Source organism: Salvelinus alpinus, chromosome 6 (assembly GCF_045679555.1).
Source record: "Salvelinus alpinus chromosome 6, SLU_Salpinus.1, whole genome shotgun sequence".
NCBI lineage: Eukaryota > Metazoa > Chordata > Actinopteri > Salmoniformes > Salmonidae > Salvelinus > Salvelinus alpinus.
Window position 1 is genome coordinate 91,822,241 of NC_092091.1, and position 20,430 is coordinate 91,842,670.

Here is a 20,430-nt window from a genome sequence, read left to right on the forward strand (position 1 = left end):
GAGGGTCTGTTGTCCGGGCCTCTGGCAGTCTCTATGGGGGTGCCACAGGGTTCAATTCTTGGACCGACTCTCTTCTCTGTTTACATCAATGATGTCGCTCTTGCTGCTGGTGATTCTCTGATCCACCTCTACGCAGACGACACTATTCTGTATACTTCTGGCCCTTCTTTTGACACTGTGTTAACAACCCTCCAGGCGAGCTTCAATGCCATACAACTCTCCTTCCGTGGCCTCCAACTGCTCTTAAATACAAGTAAAACCAAATGCATGCTCTTCAACCGATCGCTGCCTGCTCCTGCCCGCCTGTCCAACATCACTACTTTGGACGGCTCTGACTGAATATGTGGACAACTACAAATACCTAGGTGTCTGGTTAGACTGTAAACTCTCCTTCCAGACCCACATCAAACATCTCCAATCCAAAGTCAAATCTAGAATTGGCTTCCTATTCCGCAACAAAGCATCCTTTACTCATGCTGCCAAACATACCCTTGTAAAACTGACCATCCTACCAATCCTCGACTTCGGTGATGTCATTTACAAAATAGCCTCCAAAACCCTACTCAATAAATTGGATGCAGTCTATCACAGTGCCATCCGTTTTGTCACCAAAGCCCCATATACTACCCACCACTGCGACCTGTACACTCTCGTTGGCTGGCCCTCGCTTCATACTCGTCGCCAAACCCACTGGTTCCAGGTCATCTACAAGACCCTGCTAGGTAAAGTCCCCCCTTATCTCAGCTCGCTGGTCACCATAGCAGCACCTACCTGTAGCACGCGCTCCAGCAGGTATATCTCTCTAGTCACCCCCAAAACCAATTCTTCCTTTGGACGCCTCTCCTTCCAGTTCTCTGCTGCCAATGACTGGAACGAACTACAAAAATCTCTGAAACTGGAAACACCTATCTCCCTCACTAGCTTTAAGCACCAGCTGTCAGAGCAGCTCATAGATTACTGCACCTGTACATAACCCATCTACAATTTAGCCCAAACAACTACCTCTTTACCTACTGTATTTATTTATTAATTTATTTTGCTCCTTTGCACCCCATTATTTCTGTCTCTACTTTGCACTTTCTTCCACTGCAAACCAACCATTCCAGTGTTTTTTAGTTTTTATTTTACTTGCTGTGTTGTACTCACTTCGCCTCCATGGCCTTTTTATATTTTTATTTATTTATACATATATTTGTTTGCGTTCACCTCCCTTATCTCACCTCACTTGCTCACATTGTATATAGACTTATTTTTTTTCACTGTATTATTGACTATATGTTTGTTTTACTCCATGTGTAACTATGTGTTGTTGTATGTGTCGAACTGCTTTGCTTTATCTTGGCCAGGTCGCAATTGTAAATGAGAACGTGTTCTCAATTTGCCTACCTGGTTAAATAAAGGTTAAATAAAATAAAAATTAAAATTATCCTCCACTGATTATCCTCCACTGATTATCCTCCACTGATTATCCTCCACTAATTATCCTCCACTAATTATCCTCCACTGATTATCCTCCACTAATTATCCTCCACTGATTATCCTCCACTAATTATCCTCCACTGATTATCCTCCACTGATTATCCTCCACTAATGATCCTCCACTGATTATCCTCCACTGATTATCCTCCACTAATGATCCTCCACTGATTATCCTCCACTGATTATCCTCCACTAATTATCCTCCACTAATTATCCTCCACTGATTATCCTCCACTAATTATCCTCCACTGATTATCCTCCACTAATTATCCTCCACTGATTATCCTCCACTAATTATCCTCCACTAATTATCCTCCACTGATTATCCTCCACTAATTATCCTCCACTGATTACCCTCCACTAATTATCCTCCACTGATTATCCTCCACTAATTATCTTCCACTGATTATCATCCACTAATTATCCACCACTGACCCACAGATCAGTTGTGTTATGAAAAAAGGAATTTCTAGATATATCATATGTGTAATATGAGTAGTATTTTAATATCCTACTCAAGGAGAAGTACTGTTACTGATATGCATGGAAGAGATCATGTCCAACAACGTTCAGGTAACCATAGTGCAGATAACTTCTGCTGAATGAATCAGTTCAACTGTCATCCATCTTTGATCTGACCCCATCAGAACCCCAAATATACTCTTGTTTTACTCCATTGTCATAGATACAGTCACATGTAGTTGGTGTATGTTTATTTACATGGGATAAAAAGTTACATTTAATAAATAAACCTAATCATTACTTGACTGTTCTACTGTTGACTGACTATGTACTGTCTTCGTCCAGAGATCCTACTTGTTGAAACATATCAGTGATGCTGCAGAAACAACCTGAGACATGGCTTCCACAAGACAGTCTGCTTTAGAGTACATTACAAATGGAAGGTTACGTCTCATTGGAAGGCTCCAGAATCTGCCCCTCATTGTGGAAAACCTGTTCAAGCGCAAGGTTCTTCACGAGGAGGAAGTCAGTAAAATTCAGGCTGAAGTTGACCGTTTTGACCAAACCAGAAGAATTCTGGACTGGGTCTCAGCCAAAGGAGAGGCTGCATGCTACGAGTTACTGACGATTCTCGACATCACAAGGAAGAGGACCTTAGGCGACGCTGACTTACAGCAATGGATCAGCTGCTTCCCCTTCGAGGGAGACACAGAGATAACAGACTACCTTGTTGGTAAGTGGACATATAGTATCCTATTAGTATACACTATATAGTATACAATTGGCTGGGCTGAAAATAGCAGACATGTTGAAATGTGTCTTTCAAATATTATTTTAGGTGTGGTTAATTTATCTTACTGTGCGCACTCCGTAGACAGGGTTTGTACTTTTGGCACTATTCCTTTGGTTCCTTGGTGCTGGGGAAGCTATTTGAAGTGCACATTGAAGGGGGTTAATGTACCTTTTTAGATTGTTCATCAAAAACAAGGACCACCAATGTCCTTTTCATGAAGTAAAAAACCTTTATTATGATGGCATGTTCAATAGAGATTGCTATTGTCCTCCTTGATGAAGGCTATGCTGAAATGTGTCAGTTTTTATAGATATTGTTCTATTGAACATGCCATCATAATAAAGGCATTTTAACTTTGTTTTCACTGCCCCTTGGTCCTTCTTGTTTTTGATGACCATTTATCCCCAAAAGATCCCCTTCGATCTATGAAGATCTACTAGTGTATCCTTGTAGCTTTCTATCCTGATTTTCTCTCGTCCTTTAGATTGGCTTTGATTTGTTGGCACAGTGCATTTACTCTCTCTTCCCTTAATACCCTTATTTAGGTTCAAAACCCTGTCACGGATATCAAGAACAGCTGAAATGTAAAGCACGGAGGATCACAGAGGGTGCATGGAAACAAAGCTGTAGTCTCCTACCAGAGAGATGTAGAAATGGGGGGACTTTCTCTTACACCCCTCTTGTGTTAGATACACATGTGCATTCATCTGACTCTGAAATTAAAATGAAGAATAAAAGATGCAAGAAAGCTCGCCCTAAAAAGCTAAAGAGCTTCATCCCCATGGCCAAACAGGAAACATCCCCTGCTGACCTGCTAAAAACACATGAGAAAAAAATCCTCCTGGTTGGAAAACCTGGAATTGGAAAAACAACAGTCGCCCATCAAATGTTGAACCTCTGGGCAGAGAAAGATCACAGAGAACTAGATTACATGTTTTATTTTGACGTGAGAGACATTTCACACAGAAAACCAATGAACCTGGAGGACCTTCTATTTAACATGAACAGTGAGCCAAAAGAAAGCAAAGAAGAAGTGTTACAGGATATTAAGAAGAACTCTGAAAACGTTGTCATCATATTTGATGGAATCACAGACCTCTCCTCTCTGTCGGTAGTAAAGAACCTTGTGGAGAACCTCCTCCCGGATGCAAAGATTTTGACCACATGCAGACCAGATCAATCTGAAGACTTCCTGACAGACTGGCCCGTAGACTGGTTCAGAGTGGAGGTGAAAGGGTTCAGTGATGAATCCATCAGGGCTTACTTAACACAGATGCTGAGTGCTGAGCCTGACTCCTTGAGCAGTGTGTTAAACAACCTAGAGTTGTTCAGTCTGTGCCATGTCCCAATGTACGCACTGATGGTGGTTGCCTGCATGTATTTCCCTACCTCAGAGGCTCCTAAACAGACATGCACTATAACTGAAATGTACAGCAACATCCTCCGTCACTGCATCCAAAAACACAGTGCCAAACGATGTAAGGATACCGACAAGTGTCTCAAAGAAAACAAAGAGAAAATATTGTCTTTGGCAGAAATTGCTTTTGATGCGACAAATGAAAAAAACATGAACTTGACAACACTGAGTTGTGAAGAAAGCAGTGTCCATTTTGCATTCTTGGGGGCACTTATGGTTAAGGTTGCACCCACAGCGTCAGACACCTACTCAGCATTTCTCCACTACACAATGCAGGAGTTCTTTGGTGCCCTTTGGCTCTTACAGAATCCAGACAAAATCAGAGAGGTTCTAGAGAAGTGCCAGACTGAAGAATGGAAACACACAAAACACTTGATTCCTTTCCTGTGTGGGCTTCTGAATGAGAGGAATATTAGATTGGTAAACGGTCTAGTTTCAGTTCAACAGATCAAGAAGACATCAGAATGGTTCTTCAAGGAAGTGGTGAACACATTTCTTCCATCTCAAACAAACCAAGATCATGCAGAAGGTGGTGCTCCTGAGTTTGAGATAGATCTTCTGTTTTTGTGTCAGTGCTTGTATGAATATCAGTCTACTGAGGCCTGTCTGCTTCTCCTGGACAAACTGGACTATCATCTAGACCTGAGTGGAGAACATCTTGATCCTCACCAGTGCAGTGCTGTGCAGTCTCTTATGTGACCAGTCAGTCTGCAGAGAGAAAGGTTGGCTTGGACCTGAACGGCTGCACTGTGTCAGACCAAGGAGTAAGGCTGATACTGGGCTCTCTGAAGAACATCAGACATCTTGGGTAAGGTTATTATCTGTGTACAAACTAACCTAGTCAAATAAAGATTGGTAATCACCAAACCATTCATACAACTACTTTAATTCCTTGTTTGTCACATCTGATACCATTTGAGGTCAGGATACATCTCTCTGTAAATTGAAAAACTGTCTCAAGACGTTTTATTAAAATCCAAATAAGTTATCTTGATGAATGCAACACTCACTGGTATTATCAGTAATTTACTGAGTTAGTTGTTAAGATGACAAAACCTTGGGCTACTTCAAAAAATGTAAGATTTAAATTACAAATCTAATCTGTTTTCTGATGATATACAGTGGGGAGAACAAGTATTTGATACACTGACAATTTTGCAGGTTTTCCTACTTACAAAGCATGTAGAGGTCTGTAATTTTTATCATAGGTACACTTCAACTGTGAGAGAAGGAATCTAAAACAAAAATCCAGAAAATCACATTGTATGATTTTTAAGTAATTAATTTGCATTTTATTGCATAACATAAGTATTTGATACATCAGAAAAGCAGAACTGAATATTTGGTACAGAAACCTTAGTTTGCAATTACAGAGATCATACGTTTCCTGTAGTTCTTGACCAGGTTTGCACACACTGCAGCAGGGATTTTGGCCCACTCCTCCATACAGACCTTCTCCAGATCCTTCAGGTTTCGGGGCTGTCGCTGGGCAATACGGACTTTCGGCTCCCTCCAAAGATTTTCTATTGGGTTCAGGTCTGGAGACTGGCTAGGCCACTCCAGGACCTTGAGATGCTTCTTACGGAGCCACTCCTTAGTTGCCCTGGCTGTGTGTTTCGGGTCGTTGTCATGCTGGAAGACCCAGCCACGACCCATCTTCAATGCTCTTACTGAGGGAAGGAGGTTGTTGGTCAAGATCTCGCGATACATGGCCCCATCCATCCTCCCCTCAATACGGTGCAGTCGTCCTGTCCCCTTTGCAGAAAAGCATCCCCAAAGAATGATGTTTCCACCTCCATGCTTCACGGTTGGGATGGTGTTCTTGGGGTTGTACTCATCCTTCTATTCCTCCAAACACGGTGAGTGGAGTTTAGAGCAAAAAGCTCTATTTTTGTCTCATCAGACCACATGACCTTCTCCCATTCCTCCTCTGGATCATCCAGATGGTCATTGGCAAACTTCAGACGGGCCTGGACATGCGCTGGCTTGAGCAGGGGGACCTTGCGTGCGCTGCAGGATTTTAATCTATGACGGCGTAGTGTGTTACTAATGGTTTTCTTTGAGACTGTGGTCCCAGCTCTCTTCAGGTCATTGACCAGGTCCTGCCGTGTAGTTCTGGGCTGATCCCTCACATTCCTCATGATCATTGATGCCCCACGAGGTGAGATCTTGCATGGAGCCCCAGACCGATGATGATGATTGACCGTCATCTTGAACTTCTTCCATTTTCTAATAATTGTGCCAACAGTTGTTGCCTTCTCACCAAGCTGCTTGGCTATTGTCCTGTAGCCCATCCCAGCCTTGTACAGGTCTACAATTTATCCCTGATGTCCTTACACAGCTCTCTGGTCTTGGCCATTGTGGAGATGTTGGAGTCTGTTTGATTGAGTGTGTGGACAGGTGTCTTTTATACAGGTAACGAGTTCAAACAGGTGCAGTTAATACAGGTAATGAGTGGAGAACAGGAGGGCTTCTTAAAGAAAAACTAACAGGTCTGTGAGAGCCGGAATTCTTACTGGTTGGTAGGTGATCAAATACTTATGTCATGCAATAAAATGCAAATTAATTACTTAAAAATCATACAATGTGATTTTCTGGATTTTTGTTTTAGATTCCGTCTCTCACAGTTGAAGTGTACCTATGATAAAAATTACAGACCTCTACATGCTTTGTAAGTAGGAAAACCTGCAAAATCGGCAGTGTATCAAATACTTGTTCTCCCCACTGTATCTGTCAGACATCTTGGGTAATATTTGTGTTGTCTAATTCACCAGTTTATTTCCAATTAATCAGCCAAAGAAATATAAATTGATACATTGGGATGAAGCAAACCGTCTTTAAAAAATATATCTTATATTCTCTTCCATTCAGATACTGAGTTATAAACACTTCTGTGTCATGCTACTTTGAAATAATCTGTTTAATCTAATTTATAACCTGTTCTCTTTTAAAGACCATCCTCTGGTGATTCATCTGACCCCTCAATGCTGTGTCAACTCTGGACAACTTTGCTGAGCAGTGAGACAGAGCTGGACTTCACCAGCTTACTTAGTCTCTGTGGAAATGAGTTGCACCTTCCAGTCCAGGGTGAAAGACGAGTGTTTGAGAGAGCAGAAGAAGTGATGAAGCAGAGTCTAGAGAGGGTTCGTCTCTGTGTACACTGGGATCAGAGAACTGTTCTCAGTGAAGCTCTCAGCAAAACCATTTTAAAGTGTCTACCAAATATCAACAAACTCAGGTGAGTACCCACATGAACAAATAATACAACTTTACTATAGAATACTACAATAAAGTATCCAAAACACTACAGTAAATACTACAGTAAAGTCTAGTACTTTTTAAAGAAGACATTACAACAACACAACAAGAGACACACATGACAACATTATTCAGTCTGTAAAAGAGGCAGCTGGTACACTGCTGTCACATTCTCCCTGCTTCTATCTGAACATAGACATTCTTGTGTTTTATGGGTCACAGGTTTACCCCTCTACAGCATCAGAGAGGATCCCCTGAAAAACTGGAGACAGAAGAGAAAGCAGTCCTACTAGATTTGTGTGTACAAGCAGCACTAGATCACAGAGAAACATTCCAGAGAGCTGTGAACACACTGCTGTCACTGTTCTCTGTGTATCAAACTGAGAGATACGACATCCTGCTGGATCTGTACTCTCATGTGAAGTACAATAGGAATCAAACAGCCAGGAGTGTCCTTCCATTATTGAACCCGCTTTACCAGTCAGCTCCTGCAGTCTGGTCCATAGACCTCTCAGAGAGAAAGGCCTCCCTCCTCCTAGAAGTGCTGAAACTCCAACCAGAGAAGAAACCAGTAGAGCTGAAGGGCTGGTCAGATGAAGAGAGTGAAGTGAGGAGTTTCCTTCAGTGTCTGCCCTACATCTCACAGCTGAGGTGAGTTGGATCAGTACATTTCAGGGATTGTCGTTGTCTGTCCCTGTATTTCCCTTTAGAGAGGAAGCTTGTAGCTTTCTGCAGTAACTTAATAAACTAAACATACACATACTGTTTAAAAAGATGCATCTTACTTTGTGGTCATGATTTTAAGGAACAATTGAAGTGGATGATGAGTTTAGAAAGATAGTCATTGTATTTTACCCACCATAATGTGACCATCAGAAATGCATATCATATCTCTCACATATTCATCTATTTGTTGTTAAACTGTTCTTGCAGTTTTACTCCTCCATATGATCAGAGAAGATCCCCTGAAGAGAGGACAAAGAGAGAGAAGACATTCCTACTGAATCTGTGTCTTCAAGCAGCTCTCCATGAGAGAGGAACCATACAAACAACTGTAGAGAAAGTGTTGTCACTGTCTAAAGTATATCACTACCAGAAATGTGATTTCCTGCTGGATCTGTACTCACATGTGAAGGACTATGAGACTCAAACAGGCAGGAGTGTCCTTCCAGCATTACAGCCAGTTTACCAGTCAGCTCCTGCAGTCTGGTTCATAGACCTCTCAGAGAGAAAGGCCTCCCTCCTCATAGAAGTGTTTAAACTCCAACCAGAGAAGAGACCAGTAGAGCTGAAGGGCTGGTCAGATGAAGAGAGTGAAGTGAGGAGTTTCCTTCAGTGTCTGCCCTACATCTCACAGCTGAGGTGAGTCTGAACATGTGTGGTGGTTAGTGATTATGTGATGCTAGTGGTTATTATCTTGTAGAAACATTTGACATATAAAACTTCAAGTGTTGGTAAATCTTGTAGCGGTATTGTTAGAGAGGGGTGAAGGTAAAGATTTTGTTGGGGCGCCAAGCAGGTATTAACCCTGCAGAAAGGAAAAGAGTAGGATAGAGAGAGACCCACTACCAGACACACACACATCAGCAGAAGAGACTGTCTAGAGTGTAGCCTGTTAGCCAGATAGCCAGTGGAGAGAAAAGATAGGACACACCATATAAAACACCCATCACAGCACAGGGGTAACCCCACCAATAATACCTCATACAATAATGATGGCAGAGCAATTTAACGGCAACTTCATAGAAACAATTTACAAGAAATAACCCAGTCATCAACATGAGATGATTTGCAGTAATCTGTATTACCTCCCAGTGGAGGAGTGCAGAGGGTATGAATGGTGGGGAGTCATAGACAAACAAAGGCCTTAAAATGTCCAACATCTTCTGGGCCACATGTCATTAGTACCACATCAATACAGTTCAAATAACAAGACACAATAAACTGGCAAGCAACTTCCCTTTAACTAAAATGTCAACCCAAATACGTCTGGCAGGACAATAATAGTCCAGCCACGCTGAACCTCAAAGGGAAGAGCATTGAAAACAATAATAAAGTCTGCTGCAGTGTAAAGCACTGGAGAGATAGAGAGGGACGAGAGAGAGAGAGAGGGGGACGAGAGAGAGAGAGGGGGACGAGAGAGAGAGAGGGACGAGAGAGAGAGAGGGACGAGAGAGAGAGAGAGGGCCGAGAGAGAGAGGGACGAGAGACAGAAGGACGAGAGAGAGAGGGACGAGAGAGAGAGTTAGAGGGACGAGAGAGGGACGAGAGAGAGAGAGAGGGACGAGAGATGGACGAGAGAGAGAGAGGGACGAGAGAGAGAGAGGGACGAGAGAGAGAGAGAGAGAGAGAGAGAGAGGGACGAGAGAGAGAGAGAGGGAGAGAGAGAGAGAGAGAGAGAGGAGAGAGAGAGAGAGAGAGAGAGAGAGAGAGAGAGGGACGAGAGAGAGAGAGAGAGGGACGAGAGAGAGAGAGAGGGACGAGAGAGAGGGACGAGAGAGAGAGAGGGAGAGAGAGAGAGAGGGACGAGAGAGAGAGAGAGGGACGAGAGAGAGAGAGAGGGACGAGAGAGAGAGAGGGACGAGAGAGAGAGAGAGAGCGAGAGGGAAGAGAGAGCGAGAGGGAAGAGAGAGCGAGAGGGAAGAGAGAGTGAGAGGGAAGAGAGAGAGGGACGAGAGAGAGAGAGAAAGAGAGAGTGGTGAGAGAGAGGGAAGAGAGAGAGAGGGAAGAGGGAAATTAACCAGAGTTGTTTAGCATCACCACTATCAAACTGCCCCCCAGAGAGTCTCCTTTCTGACTGCTGATGCAAAGTGGCAGCACACGGTGAAGGCTCCGTATAAAACTACACATGTTGGTGAATCTGGTAACATTTATCAGCCCATTTCCTGACATAACTAATGTTGCATTACTAAATGTCACAGATAAATCATGTGATTGTCTCTAAAATTAAATACTTTAACATATAACCAAAGCACATTATGTAAATGTATAACTACTTCATATATCTTTAGCTATGACTGATTTAATGTGTTCATCCATGTCTGAATCAGCTGTTACTGTCCTTGTTGCAGGTTCTATCCATGGGGGTCTTTTCCCTCAAAGCAGATCAAGTTCCTGGTGGATCTCCTGTCTCAAGCAGCAGAGTGGGAGGAGCAGACAGGAGAGAAGACACTGAAGCTGGTATCATCAGTGTGTACTTACAGCACCTTCCCCTTCGGTGATGATGATGATGATGGTGACGATAATAAGGAATATCAATGTGATTTCCTGCTGGATCTGTACTCACATGTGAAGGACTATGAGACTCAAACAGACAGGAGTGTCCTTCCAGCATTACAGCCAGTTTACCAGTCAGCTCCTGCAGTCTGGTTCATAGACCTCTCAGAGAGAAAGGCCTCCCTCCTCCTAGAAGTGCTGAAACTCCAACCAGAGAAGAAACCAGTAGAGCTGAAGGGCTGGTCAGATGAAGAGAGTGAAGTGAGGAGTTTCCTTCAGTGTCTGTCCTACATCTCACAGCTGAGGTGAGTGTTTTTTCAGAGATGTGTCACATTGTACCAGTTATTTATCTGGTTTATAAAACATCTGTTTATCCATATCCCTCCATTAGTCTTCTTTACCATTCTGCTATGTTTATGTGTCTGTGGGTGATTCCTCTGCATTACTTGACCAGAGAATCCAGGATAACATGTATTAACCTTTCACGGCTACTAACCCCGGATCCGGGAGCACCCCCCACCCCCCACACACTGATTAGCATAGATAGCATAGCTTCAGAAGTAGATAGTAGCATCTAAATATCATTAAATCACAAGTCCAAGACACCAGATGAAAGATACAGATCTTGTGAATAAAGCCACCATTTCAGATTTTTAAAATGTTTTACAGGGAAGACAAAATATGTAAATCTATTAGCTAAACACGTTAGCAAAATACACCACTATTCTAACTCCATCAGTTTCTTACTCCTTCAGGTGCTATCACCAATTCGGCTCAACTAAGATATTGATATCCACTAACCAAGAAAAAACCTCTTCAGATGACAGTCTGATAACATATTCATGGTATAGGATAGTTTTTGTTAGAAAAAAGTGCATATTTCAGGTAGAAATCACAGTTTACAATTGCACCGACCATCGCAAATCGACTAGAATTACTAGATAGAGCAACGTGTATGACCAATTTACTCATCATAAAACATTTCATAAGAATAGACAAAGCATAGCAATGGAAAGACCCAGATCTTGTGATTCCAGACAATATTTCAGATTTTCTAAGCGTTTTACAGCGAAAACACAATAAATCGATAAGTTAGCATACTACATGTGAAAACGTTACCAGAGCATCGATTCCAGCCAAAGAGCGCTATAACGTAATCACCGCCAAAAGATATTAATTTTTTCACTAACCTTCTCAGAATTCTTCCGATGACACTCCTGTAACATCATTTTACAACATACATATACAGTTTGTTCGAAAAGGTGCATATTTAGCCATACAAAACCGTGGTTACACAATAAAAATACTAGGAAATCAAGCCTCAATATGTCTGACGTCATCTATCAGAGTGATCTAGTTTAATTGAAAGCTAATCATATACTTGACTAAAAAATACAGGGTAGACAGGAATCGAAAGACAAATTAGTTCTTAATGCAACCGCTGATTTACATTTTTAAAATTATCCTTACTTTTCAATACAGGGTTCGCCAAGTGAAGCTATACCAAACAAAATGGCGATATATGCGTTTAAAATATTTCGACAGAAACACGGTTTATCATATTAAATATTGCTTACTTTGAGCTGATCTTCCATCATATTCTTGGGCAATGTATCCTTTCTATGTTATAAACGTCTTTTGGTCGATAGATGTCCTCTGTCCTTCGAAATGTCCATCACCAACGACCGACACCCTAAAACGTGTCCAAACTTTCAGAGTGCACGACAAAGAAATTCCTCAAAATCGCACTAAACGGATATAAATTGATATAAAACGGTTAAAATTCACTACATTATGATGTTTTTAACAACTATAACGACTGAAAACATGACCGGAGAAATACTGCTGGTTAGAAAACGATTTGGAACGAGGCAGGTCCGATGGCCTTCACGCTTGAGGCGCACGTTGAGAAAGGGGGGTCTCTGTACATTTTTGTCATTTATAATGGCTGTGAACGTCCCATCGACTTCATTGAAAACGTGATGACGTACAGACACCCAGAGGAAGACGTAGGCAGTGTCGGTTTCTTCATAGCATTCACTGTGGCCTTATAAACAGACCCCAGATCAGAGGTAAAAATTTCTGAAATCTGAACCCTGTCATGAAAAGTGCTGTAGAAATTGTTCTGTACCACTCAGAGACAAAATTTCAACTCCTATAGAAACTATAGACTGTTTTCTATCCAATAATAACAATAATATGCATATTGTACGATCAAGAATTTAGCACGAGGCAGTTTAATTTGGAGACACAAATATGCTAATGCGGAACAGCACCCCCTATAGTTGCAAGAAGTTAACAATGTTGTCTGTCTTCTCATTCAGGTTGTTTGTTAATTATGGTGAAGAGGATATCTGGTGGCTTGTTCTGTCTAAACTCAGTGTTGCTGCAGCTGAGTTTGATACAGAGACAGGAGAGAATATCTTAAAGACATTATCCTCCATGTGCAGATACACATATGGTGGTGATGATGATGATGGTGATGATCCATTTAGAGAGAGTCATTTCCTGTTGGATCTGTACTCACATGTGAAGGACTATGAGACTCAAACAGGCAGGAGTGTCCTTCCAGCATTACAGCCAGTTTACCAGTCAGCTCCTGCAGTCTGGTCCATAGACCTCTCAGAGAGAAAGGCCTCCCTCCTCCTAGAAGTGCTGAAACTCCAACCAGAGAAGAAACCAGTAGAGCTGAAGGGCTGGTCAGATGAAGAGAGTGAAGTGAGGAGTTTCCTTCAGTGTCTGCCCTACATATCACAGCTGAGGTGAGTTGGATCAGTACATTTCAGGGATTGTAGTTGTCTGTCCCTGTATTTCCCTTTAGAGAGGACGTTTGTAGCTTTCTGCAGTCATTGTCTTTTTTAAGACATTGTCATATGAATCTTCAAATGTTATTGAATCTGGTAACATTTATACTTAGATTCCCTGAAATAACAAATGTTGCATTTGTCGTGGAACATCGTCTCAGAAATATAACACTCGTAAGAACTTGTGAAATCAAATAGACTTTTTAATACAATTGTATAGCAAGCCGGAATTTCCCGCGGAACACACAATTTCCCAGAGCCCTAGCTCTTATATTTATACACACATAGTATTATGTCCATCCCTTATGCAAATGAATTTTCTTTTCTTAAGTCATTCGCCACCATTATCTTTTAGTTCAAGCTTCCTGCTTGTTCACGCCCAATAACGCCCATATCTGCTTTCAGTTAGATTATAATGGTGGCCGGACCCTTATCTTAGTGTGTCAGCAGATTCTGTGTCTTCCCTTTCATTAATGTGTCAATCTACTCTTTGTTCTGCCTTTATTGGAATCAGCAGACTCTATCCTATAAGCCTTCTTTTTAGAAAGAGCTGACTATGGGTCTTTTTATCATTAGTGTGTCAGCATACCATGTGTCTCACCCTTTCATTAATGTGTCAATCTACTCTTTGTTCTGCCTTTATTGGAATCAGCAGACTCTATCCTATAATCCTTCTTTTTAGAAAGAGCTGACTATGGGTCTTTTTATCATTAGTGTGTCAGCATACCATGTGTCTCACCCTTTCATTAATGTGTCAATCTACTCTTTGTTCTGTTCTCCCCTATCCTTAGTGTGTCCAATTGTCTTAGGCGCCTATGTGTCTCCCTGTCTTCCTGTGGTCTGTTTTTAATGTTCAGCTATCCTATACATCTATGTGCTGTCCTATACGTCTCATTTACTCCTACAAATCCCTCCTCTGGGGCTAATTAGCCACATGAATTATACAAATATGACTTTGGGATAGTAAATGAGAATACCTATGATGGGCAAGAAAATACAAAAACAGAGTTAAACAGAGTAAAGCATATAAACCAACTGGACCAAACATCTCCAAATGATTAATACTAAAATAGGAGTAAAAGATCCAATTAGAAACATTAATGAAAACCTAACTAGACCAAACATCTCTAGTTTTCATAAGAGTAAAAGATCTAATTTGGTATAAAAATTAGAAAGATAAAATATTACATATTTGATGAAACATGAGCATGTAGGTACCTAGCCTTGCCTGAGGTTATCTCAGTTATGTAAAAATTTAAAATTAAAATTAAAATAATACAATGAGTATAATAATAAATTGAATATGAGAAAATTAAAAATTAAAATAAAATAATACAATACCCAGAGCCAATAACCCTCCTCCCAGCATAATAGCCATCCTAGCAAACATAGCTCCCCACTTTCCCAATGCTCGATCCAACCAATCCCAAACATAACACAAACTCCACCCTTCTCCGCTAAGAGCCAATTGAGAGCCTGTCTATTTTGCCAAGTCATTTTACTGGTAGCCTGTACCTGTTCCCCCAACGCTATTAGGGCCGAGTCAGTATAGTTAATGAATCTCTGTTGGTTATAATATATATAATTAATCCACTCTAAGTTTATATTTGGTGTTATCCACAAAAATATATATTCAAATCCTGATTTAACTTCATCTCTTGCCTTGAACTCCCGAGGTACACCTCTAGGCTGTCCAATTGCATCAAGGTATACCTCAGGGTCTTTCTCATACGCCCTTTTAACTCTAGGATTAAGTCATAGTCATCGTGGGGTGATTTAATGATGGTAACCTGTTGAATTGCTCTAACTAAGGCACAAAGACCAATCCATTCATTAGGCAATACATTCAACAATTTGTTTTTTCCACACATCCAGAAACTATCCGCAATACCTCTGTCCTGATTCTTTAGCATAGTGAGAGACGGTGAAACCTGAGTTATTTTACCACACAACCCTTTTCTATTCATTATCAACCCTTTATCATTATTTCTACGAACTCCCGCAGTCTCTAGCACCCAAATAGTTTTACATTCTACAGTGGTGTTTCCTACATCAATTCCTTCGGTGTTATGGCTGTAAAAACATTCATATTTTCCTTTAACCACAGTACTTCTGTCTAATTGAGGTCCATTTAACCTGTCTCGCCCCCCCCTGTTCCGCTAGCAGAACTCCTCCCACATTCCACTGAAAAGCCAGAGCGCGAAATTCAAAAAAAAAATTTTTTTTTTTTTTTACTTTCACACATTAACAAGTCCAATACAGCTAATGAAAGATACACATCTTGTGAATCCAGCCAACATGTCCGATTTTTTAAATGTTTTACAGGGAAAACACAATATATATTTATGTTAGCTCACCAACAAATAGAAAAAAGCACAGACATTTTTCACAGCACAGGTATCATGCACAAAATCAACCAAACTAACCTAGAACAAACCAAAGAAACCAAGAAACAACTTAATCAGATGACAGTCTTATAACATGTTATACATTAAATCTATGTTTTGTTTGAAAAATGTGCATATTTCAGGTATAAATCATAGTTTACATTGCGACTACAATTAGAAATTGCACCGAAAGCAGCCAGAATAATTACAGACACCAACGTGACATACCGAAATACTCATCATAAAACATTTCTGAAAAATACATGGTGTATAGCAAATGAAAGACAAAGATCTTGTGAATACAGCCAATATTTCCGATTTTTTAAGTGTTTTACAGCGAAAACACAATATAGCATTATATTTGCTTACTACAATAGCCTACCACACTACCGCATTCATTCATCAAGCACGTTAGCGATAGCAATAGGCACGTTAGCGTTAGCGAATAAACCAGCAAAAGATATTAAATTTCACTAACCTTCATAAACCTTCCTCAGATGACAGTCCTATAACATCAGGTTATACATACACTTATGTTTTGTTCGAAAATGTGCATATTTAGAGCTGAAATCCGTGGTTATACAACATAGCATAACGTGCTAACGTAGCATATTTTTCCCAGAATGTGCGGATATTTCTATTAGACTCTCACCTATTCTGACCAAATAGCTATTCATAAACATTACAAAAAAATACATGTTGTATAGGAAACGATAGATCCATTAGTTCTTAATGCAATCGTAGTGTTAGAATTCTAAAAATATCTTCATTACGACATAAGACTTAGTTATGGTAAGGGAATAACCAAAACCTGAGCGCAAAGCTACTAGTACACAGTTCGACAGATATATGAAATAGCATCACAAAATGGTTCCTACCTTTGCTGATCTTCTATCAGAATGTTGTACAATGGGTCCTTTGTCCAGAACGTCGTTGTTTTGGATTCAGAACATTCTTTTTCCCTCTTGAATTAGCAAGCACACTGGCCATGCGGCGCTAAGCTCTCCAACGTCAACAAAGTCAAACATCGCAACACGCCTAATGTCCCGAATAAATTTCAATAGTCTAATGAAACTATATTGAAAAAACATACTTTAGGATGATATTGTAACATGTATCAAATAAAATCAAAGCCGCAGATCGTATTCGCCCATAACGACAGGTTTCCAGTAGGCAATAACAGGTCCCTTCACGCGCCTTGCAGACAACAGAAAATGGGGGACACGTTGTTCCAAGATGGTTAATTCAACGTCAGACAGAGATAATCAACTCCTTTTTCCTCTCACTTCCTCTTGACATCCGGGTGAAGGTGTATGATGTGCACGTATAGTCATACGTATCATGCCCATTTATAGGCAGTCACTTGAACAGAACATAGATTTCAGACTTTCCACTTCCTGGTCACAAAGTGTGCTGCCAAATGAGTTCTGTTTTACCCACAGACGAAATTCAAACGGTTTTAGAAACTAGAGAGTGTTTTCTATCCAATAGTAATAATAATATGCATATTGTAAGAGCAAGAATTGAGTACGAGGCCGTTTAAATTGGGCACGTTTTTCCCAAAAAGTGAAAACAGCACCCCCTGTCCTCAACAGGTTTTAACTAACTGCTTTCCACAGTAATGCAGTCTCCAATGACATTTTGACCAGAGAAGATTAAACCCTTTTTTTCTGGAAAAGAAAGTATACATATCGTTAATATTCACAATGTTACCTTTTAATCAGCAAATAGTTTTTATTCCATAAACGTCTTAACAGTTTTCAGAGAATTACGGTTTAGAATGTCTAACAATTAAAATTCCATCTGTACTCTACTAGATGTCAAGTCAAACGTGATCTAATACTTCTTCTTGACCACATATAAACTGTAATCTCTATGAAACACTCATTGTTCGCTCAGAGACTATAAACCGCCAAGTAAAAATTCCATTCTCACTAACCTCAAACCGATTAATTGTTTGTTATTTTGACAAGGATATAAACTCTTATATAGCGGCATTTCCTGCTACCGCACTAAGTTCTAGTGTCACCTTACACTAATTTTCCCCATACCCGATATACCTATATCCAAAACAGAGAGCTATTTTCTTATTGGTTCTTAGATATTGTCAATAGTTCTGCTAATCACCCGCACGTCTGCGAGGACTAGAGGAACCACATTTGTAGTTCATCGTAATGTATTTTCTGATGATAGAATGTTGACATCAGAACGCCTGCAAATCGAGCTTCACATTTTGGTCCCATGCGACTGTGCCTCCCTTATTCTGGTCTCTGTCACTCAGGCTATTTTTAGACCGCAGTCTCTGTGGGTATAGATCGGCTGCTCTCTTGCTGTTTCTTCCTCTTACTTTGTTACACCGTTCGTGAATTCTTAATGTGTCCTGGATTTCACTATTTATCACTATTTATTTTAACTAACCTAGATTCGTTTTTAACTTTATAGTACAATTTCAATTTATCGCCGATTCTACTTTCTGTTTTGTTACACAATGTTCGATTCGTATTATACTATTCGGTTAATGCCTCTTTAACTTTTCATTGCTACTCATCCCGGATCCGGGAGCACCCCCCACAGTAAAAAGCTGACTAGCATAGCCTAGCATAGCGTCACAAGTAAATACTAGCATCTAAATATCATTAAATCAAGTCCAAGACACCAGATGAAAGATACAGATCTTGTGAATCCAGCCATCATTTCTGATTTTTAAAATGTTTTACAGGGAAGACACAATATGTAAATCTATTAGCTAACCACGTTAGCAAAAGACACCACTTTTTTTACTCCACCAGTTTTTTACTCCATCAGTAGCTATCACTAATTCGACTAAATAAAGATATATATAGCCACTAACCAAGAAACAACTTCATAAGATGACAGTCTGATAACATATTTATGGTATAGCATATGTTTTTTTAGAAAAAATTGCATTTTTCAGGTATAAATCACAGTTCTACATTGCAGCTGCAATCTGAAATAGTGCCGAAGCTGCCAGAATAATTACAGAGACCAACGTCAAATAACTAATTACTCATCTTAAAACATTTCTGAAAAATACACAGCGTACAGCAAATGAAAGCCCAACATCTTGTGAATCCAGCCAATATGTCAGATTTTTTACGTGTTTTACAGCGAAAACACAATATAGCATTATATGACCTTACCACAATAGCCAGAATCACAACCGCATTTACCAGCAGTAAATGTTAGCGATCGTAACAACCCAGCAAAAGATATATAATTTTACTAACCTTGATATACTTCATCAGATGACAGTCCTGTAACATCATATTACACAATGCATATAGCTTTTGTTCGAAAATGTGCATATTTAGCAGCAAAAATCGTGGTTATGCAATGTAATCAGTAAAAACATGGCATGCATTTTGGCCGGCGCCATCTTGGAAAGGCACCTAATCTAATCAATAAATAATCGAAAACTTGACTAAAAAATACAGGTTGGACAGCGATTGAAAGATGCATTAGTTATTAATGCAACCGCTGTTTTAGATTTTTAAAATTAACGTTACTCGACATACAGTGTGCGTTACAGCCAGACCAGTGCCGCAATAATGGCCGAAAAATACTTTTACATTTTTCCACAGAACAACGAATTAACATCATAAATAGTTCTTACTATTCGTTGAGCTTCCATCAGAATCTTGGGCAAGGTGTCCTTTGTCCAAAATAATCGTTGCTTTGTTGTAAAACGTCCTCTTCACCTTTGGAATTAGCAGCTAACAGTAGCTATGTCGCACAAACATGCCCAAATCGTCATAGCGCAATACTAAGGAAATACCGAAAATAGCAATATACTCGCATAAACTGATATAAATCGGTTTAAAATAACTTCGTTATGATGTTTCTAACACCTATACCGAATTAAATCACAGACGGATATATCTTAGGCCGATAACAAGAGCTTTTGAGCATGCCATTCTGATGTCCTCTCTTGTGTCTTGGCGAGCGTCGAAAAGAACGGACATGTCACTTCACGGCCTTTTATAAAGTCTGAGAATGACGTAGAGACTCCATTCCACTTCTCATTGGTTACTGACATCCAGGGGAAGGCGGGTGCAGTTCAGTTCGACCCATAGCAATCATACAGAGTTTTAGACTGATCTGGGAACAGAGACTAGTTTTCAGACCTTCGCAGTTCCTGTCAGGATTTTCGCTGCAGATAGAGTTCTGTTCCACCCACAGACATAATTCAAACGGTTTTAGAAACTAGAGATTGTTTTCTATCCAATAGTAATAATAATATGCATATTGTACGAGCAAGAATTGAGTACGAGGCAGTTTAATTTGGAGACGCAAAATGTCGAAGTTGAAACAGCACCCCCTGTATTCTCAAGAGGTTAATTATTTTTATTTATTATTTATTTTGACACCTTTTTAGTAATTTTACTATGGTCGCTTATTACTTTATCACGTCAGTGTTTTTATCCTTGATTATAACTTATTTTACTTCGATGTTCCTTAATTTCGTTCCCTCTGCCTCAACTCTATACTCTGTCACAGGAAGGCTGCGCGCTCCCTCTTCTGGACGCTCTGCCTAAACACACACAACCTGTCCTTCCTTATTCCTAATGTTCTATCTTTACACAGATCCACTCA

General features: G+C 40.2%; 2 protein-coding genes across 2 annotated transcripts in view; both read left to right on the top strand.

Annotated features, from left to right (window-relative positions):
* Window positions 1-20,430, top strand: part of LOC139579592 (uncharacterized) — an 82,552-nt gene that overhangs the window by 54,931 nt on the left and 7,191 nt on the right. Inside the window, exons 7-8 of the mRNA XM_071408353.1 lie at window positions 10,481-10,930; window positions 12,950-13,387. Of these exons, the coding sequence (XP_071264454.1) occupies window positions 10,481-10,930; window positions 12,950-13,387 (888 nt within the window). The remainder of the gene's footprint in view (window positions 1-10,480; window positions 10,931-12,949; window positions 13,388-20,430) is intronic.
* Window positions 2,338-9,147, top strand: LOC139577944 (uncharacterized). The gene is made up of 5 exons (XM_071405066.1): window positions 2,338-2,674; window positions 4,824-4,959; window positions 7,105-7,389; window positions 7,632-8,060; window positions 8,343-9,147. Exons 1-5 carry the CDS (start codon window positions 2,338-2,340, stop codon window positions 8,773-8,775), a joined length of 1,620 nt encoding a protein of 539 aa, XP_071261167.1. The 3' UTR covers window positions 8,776-9,147.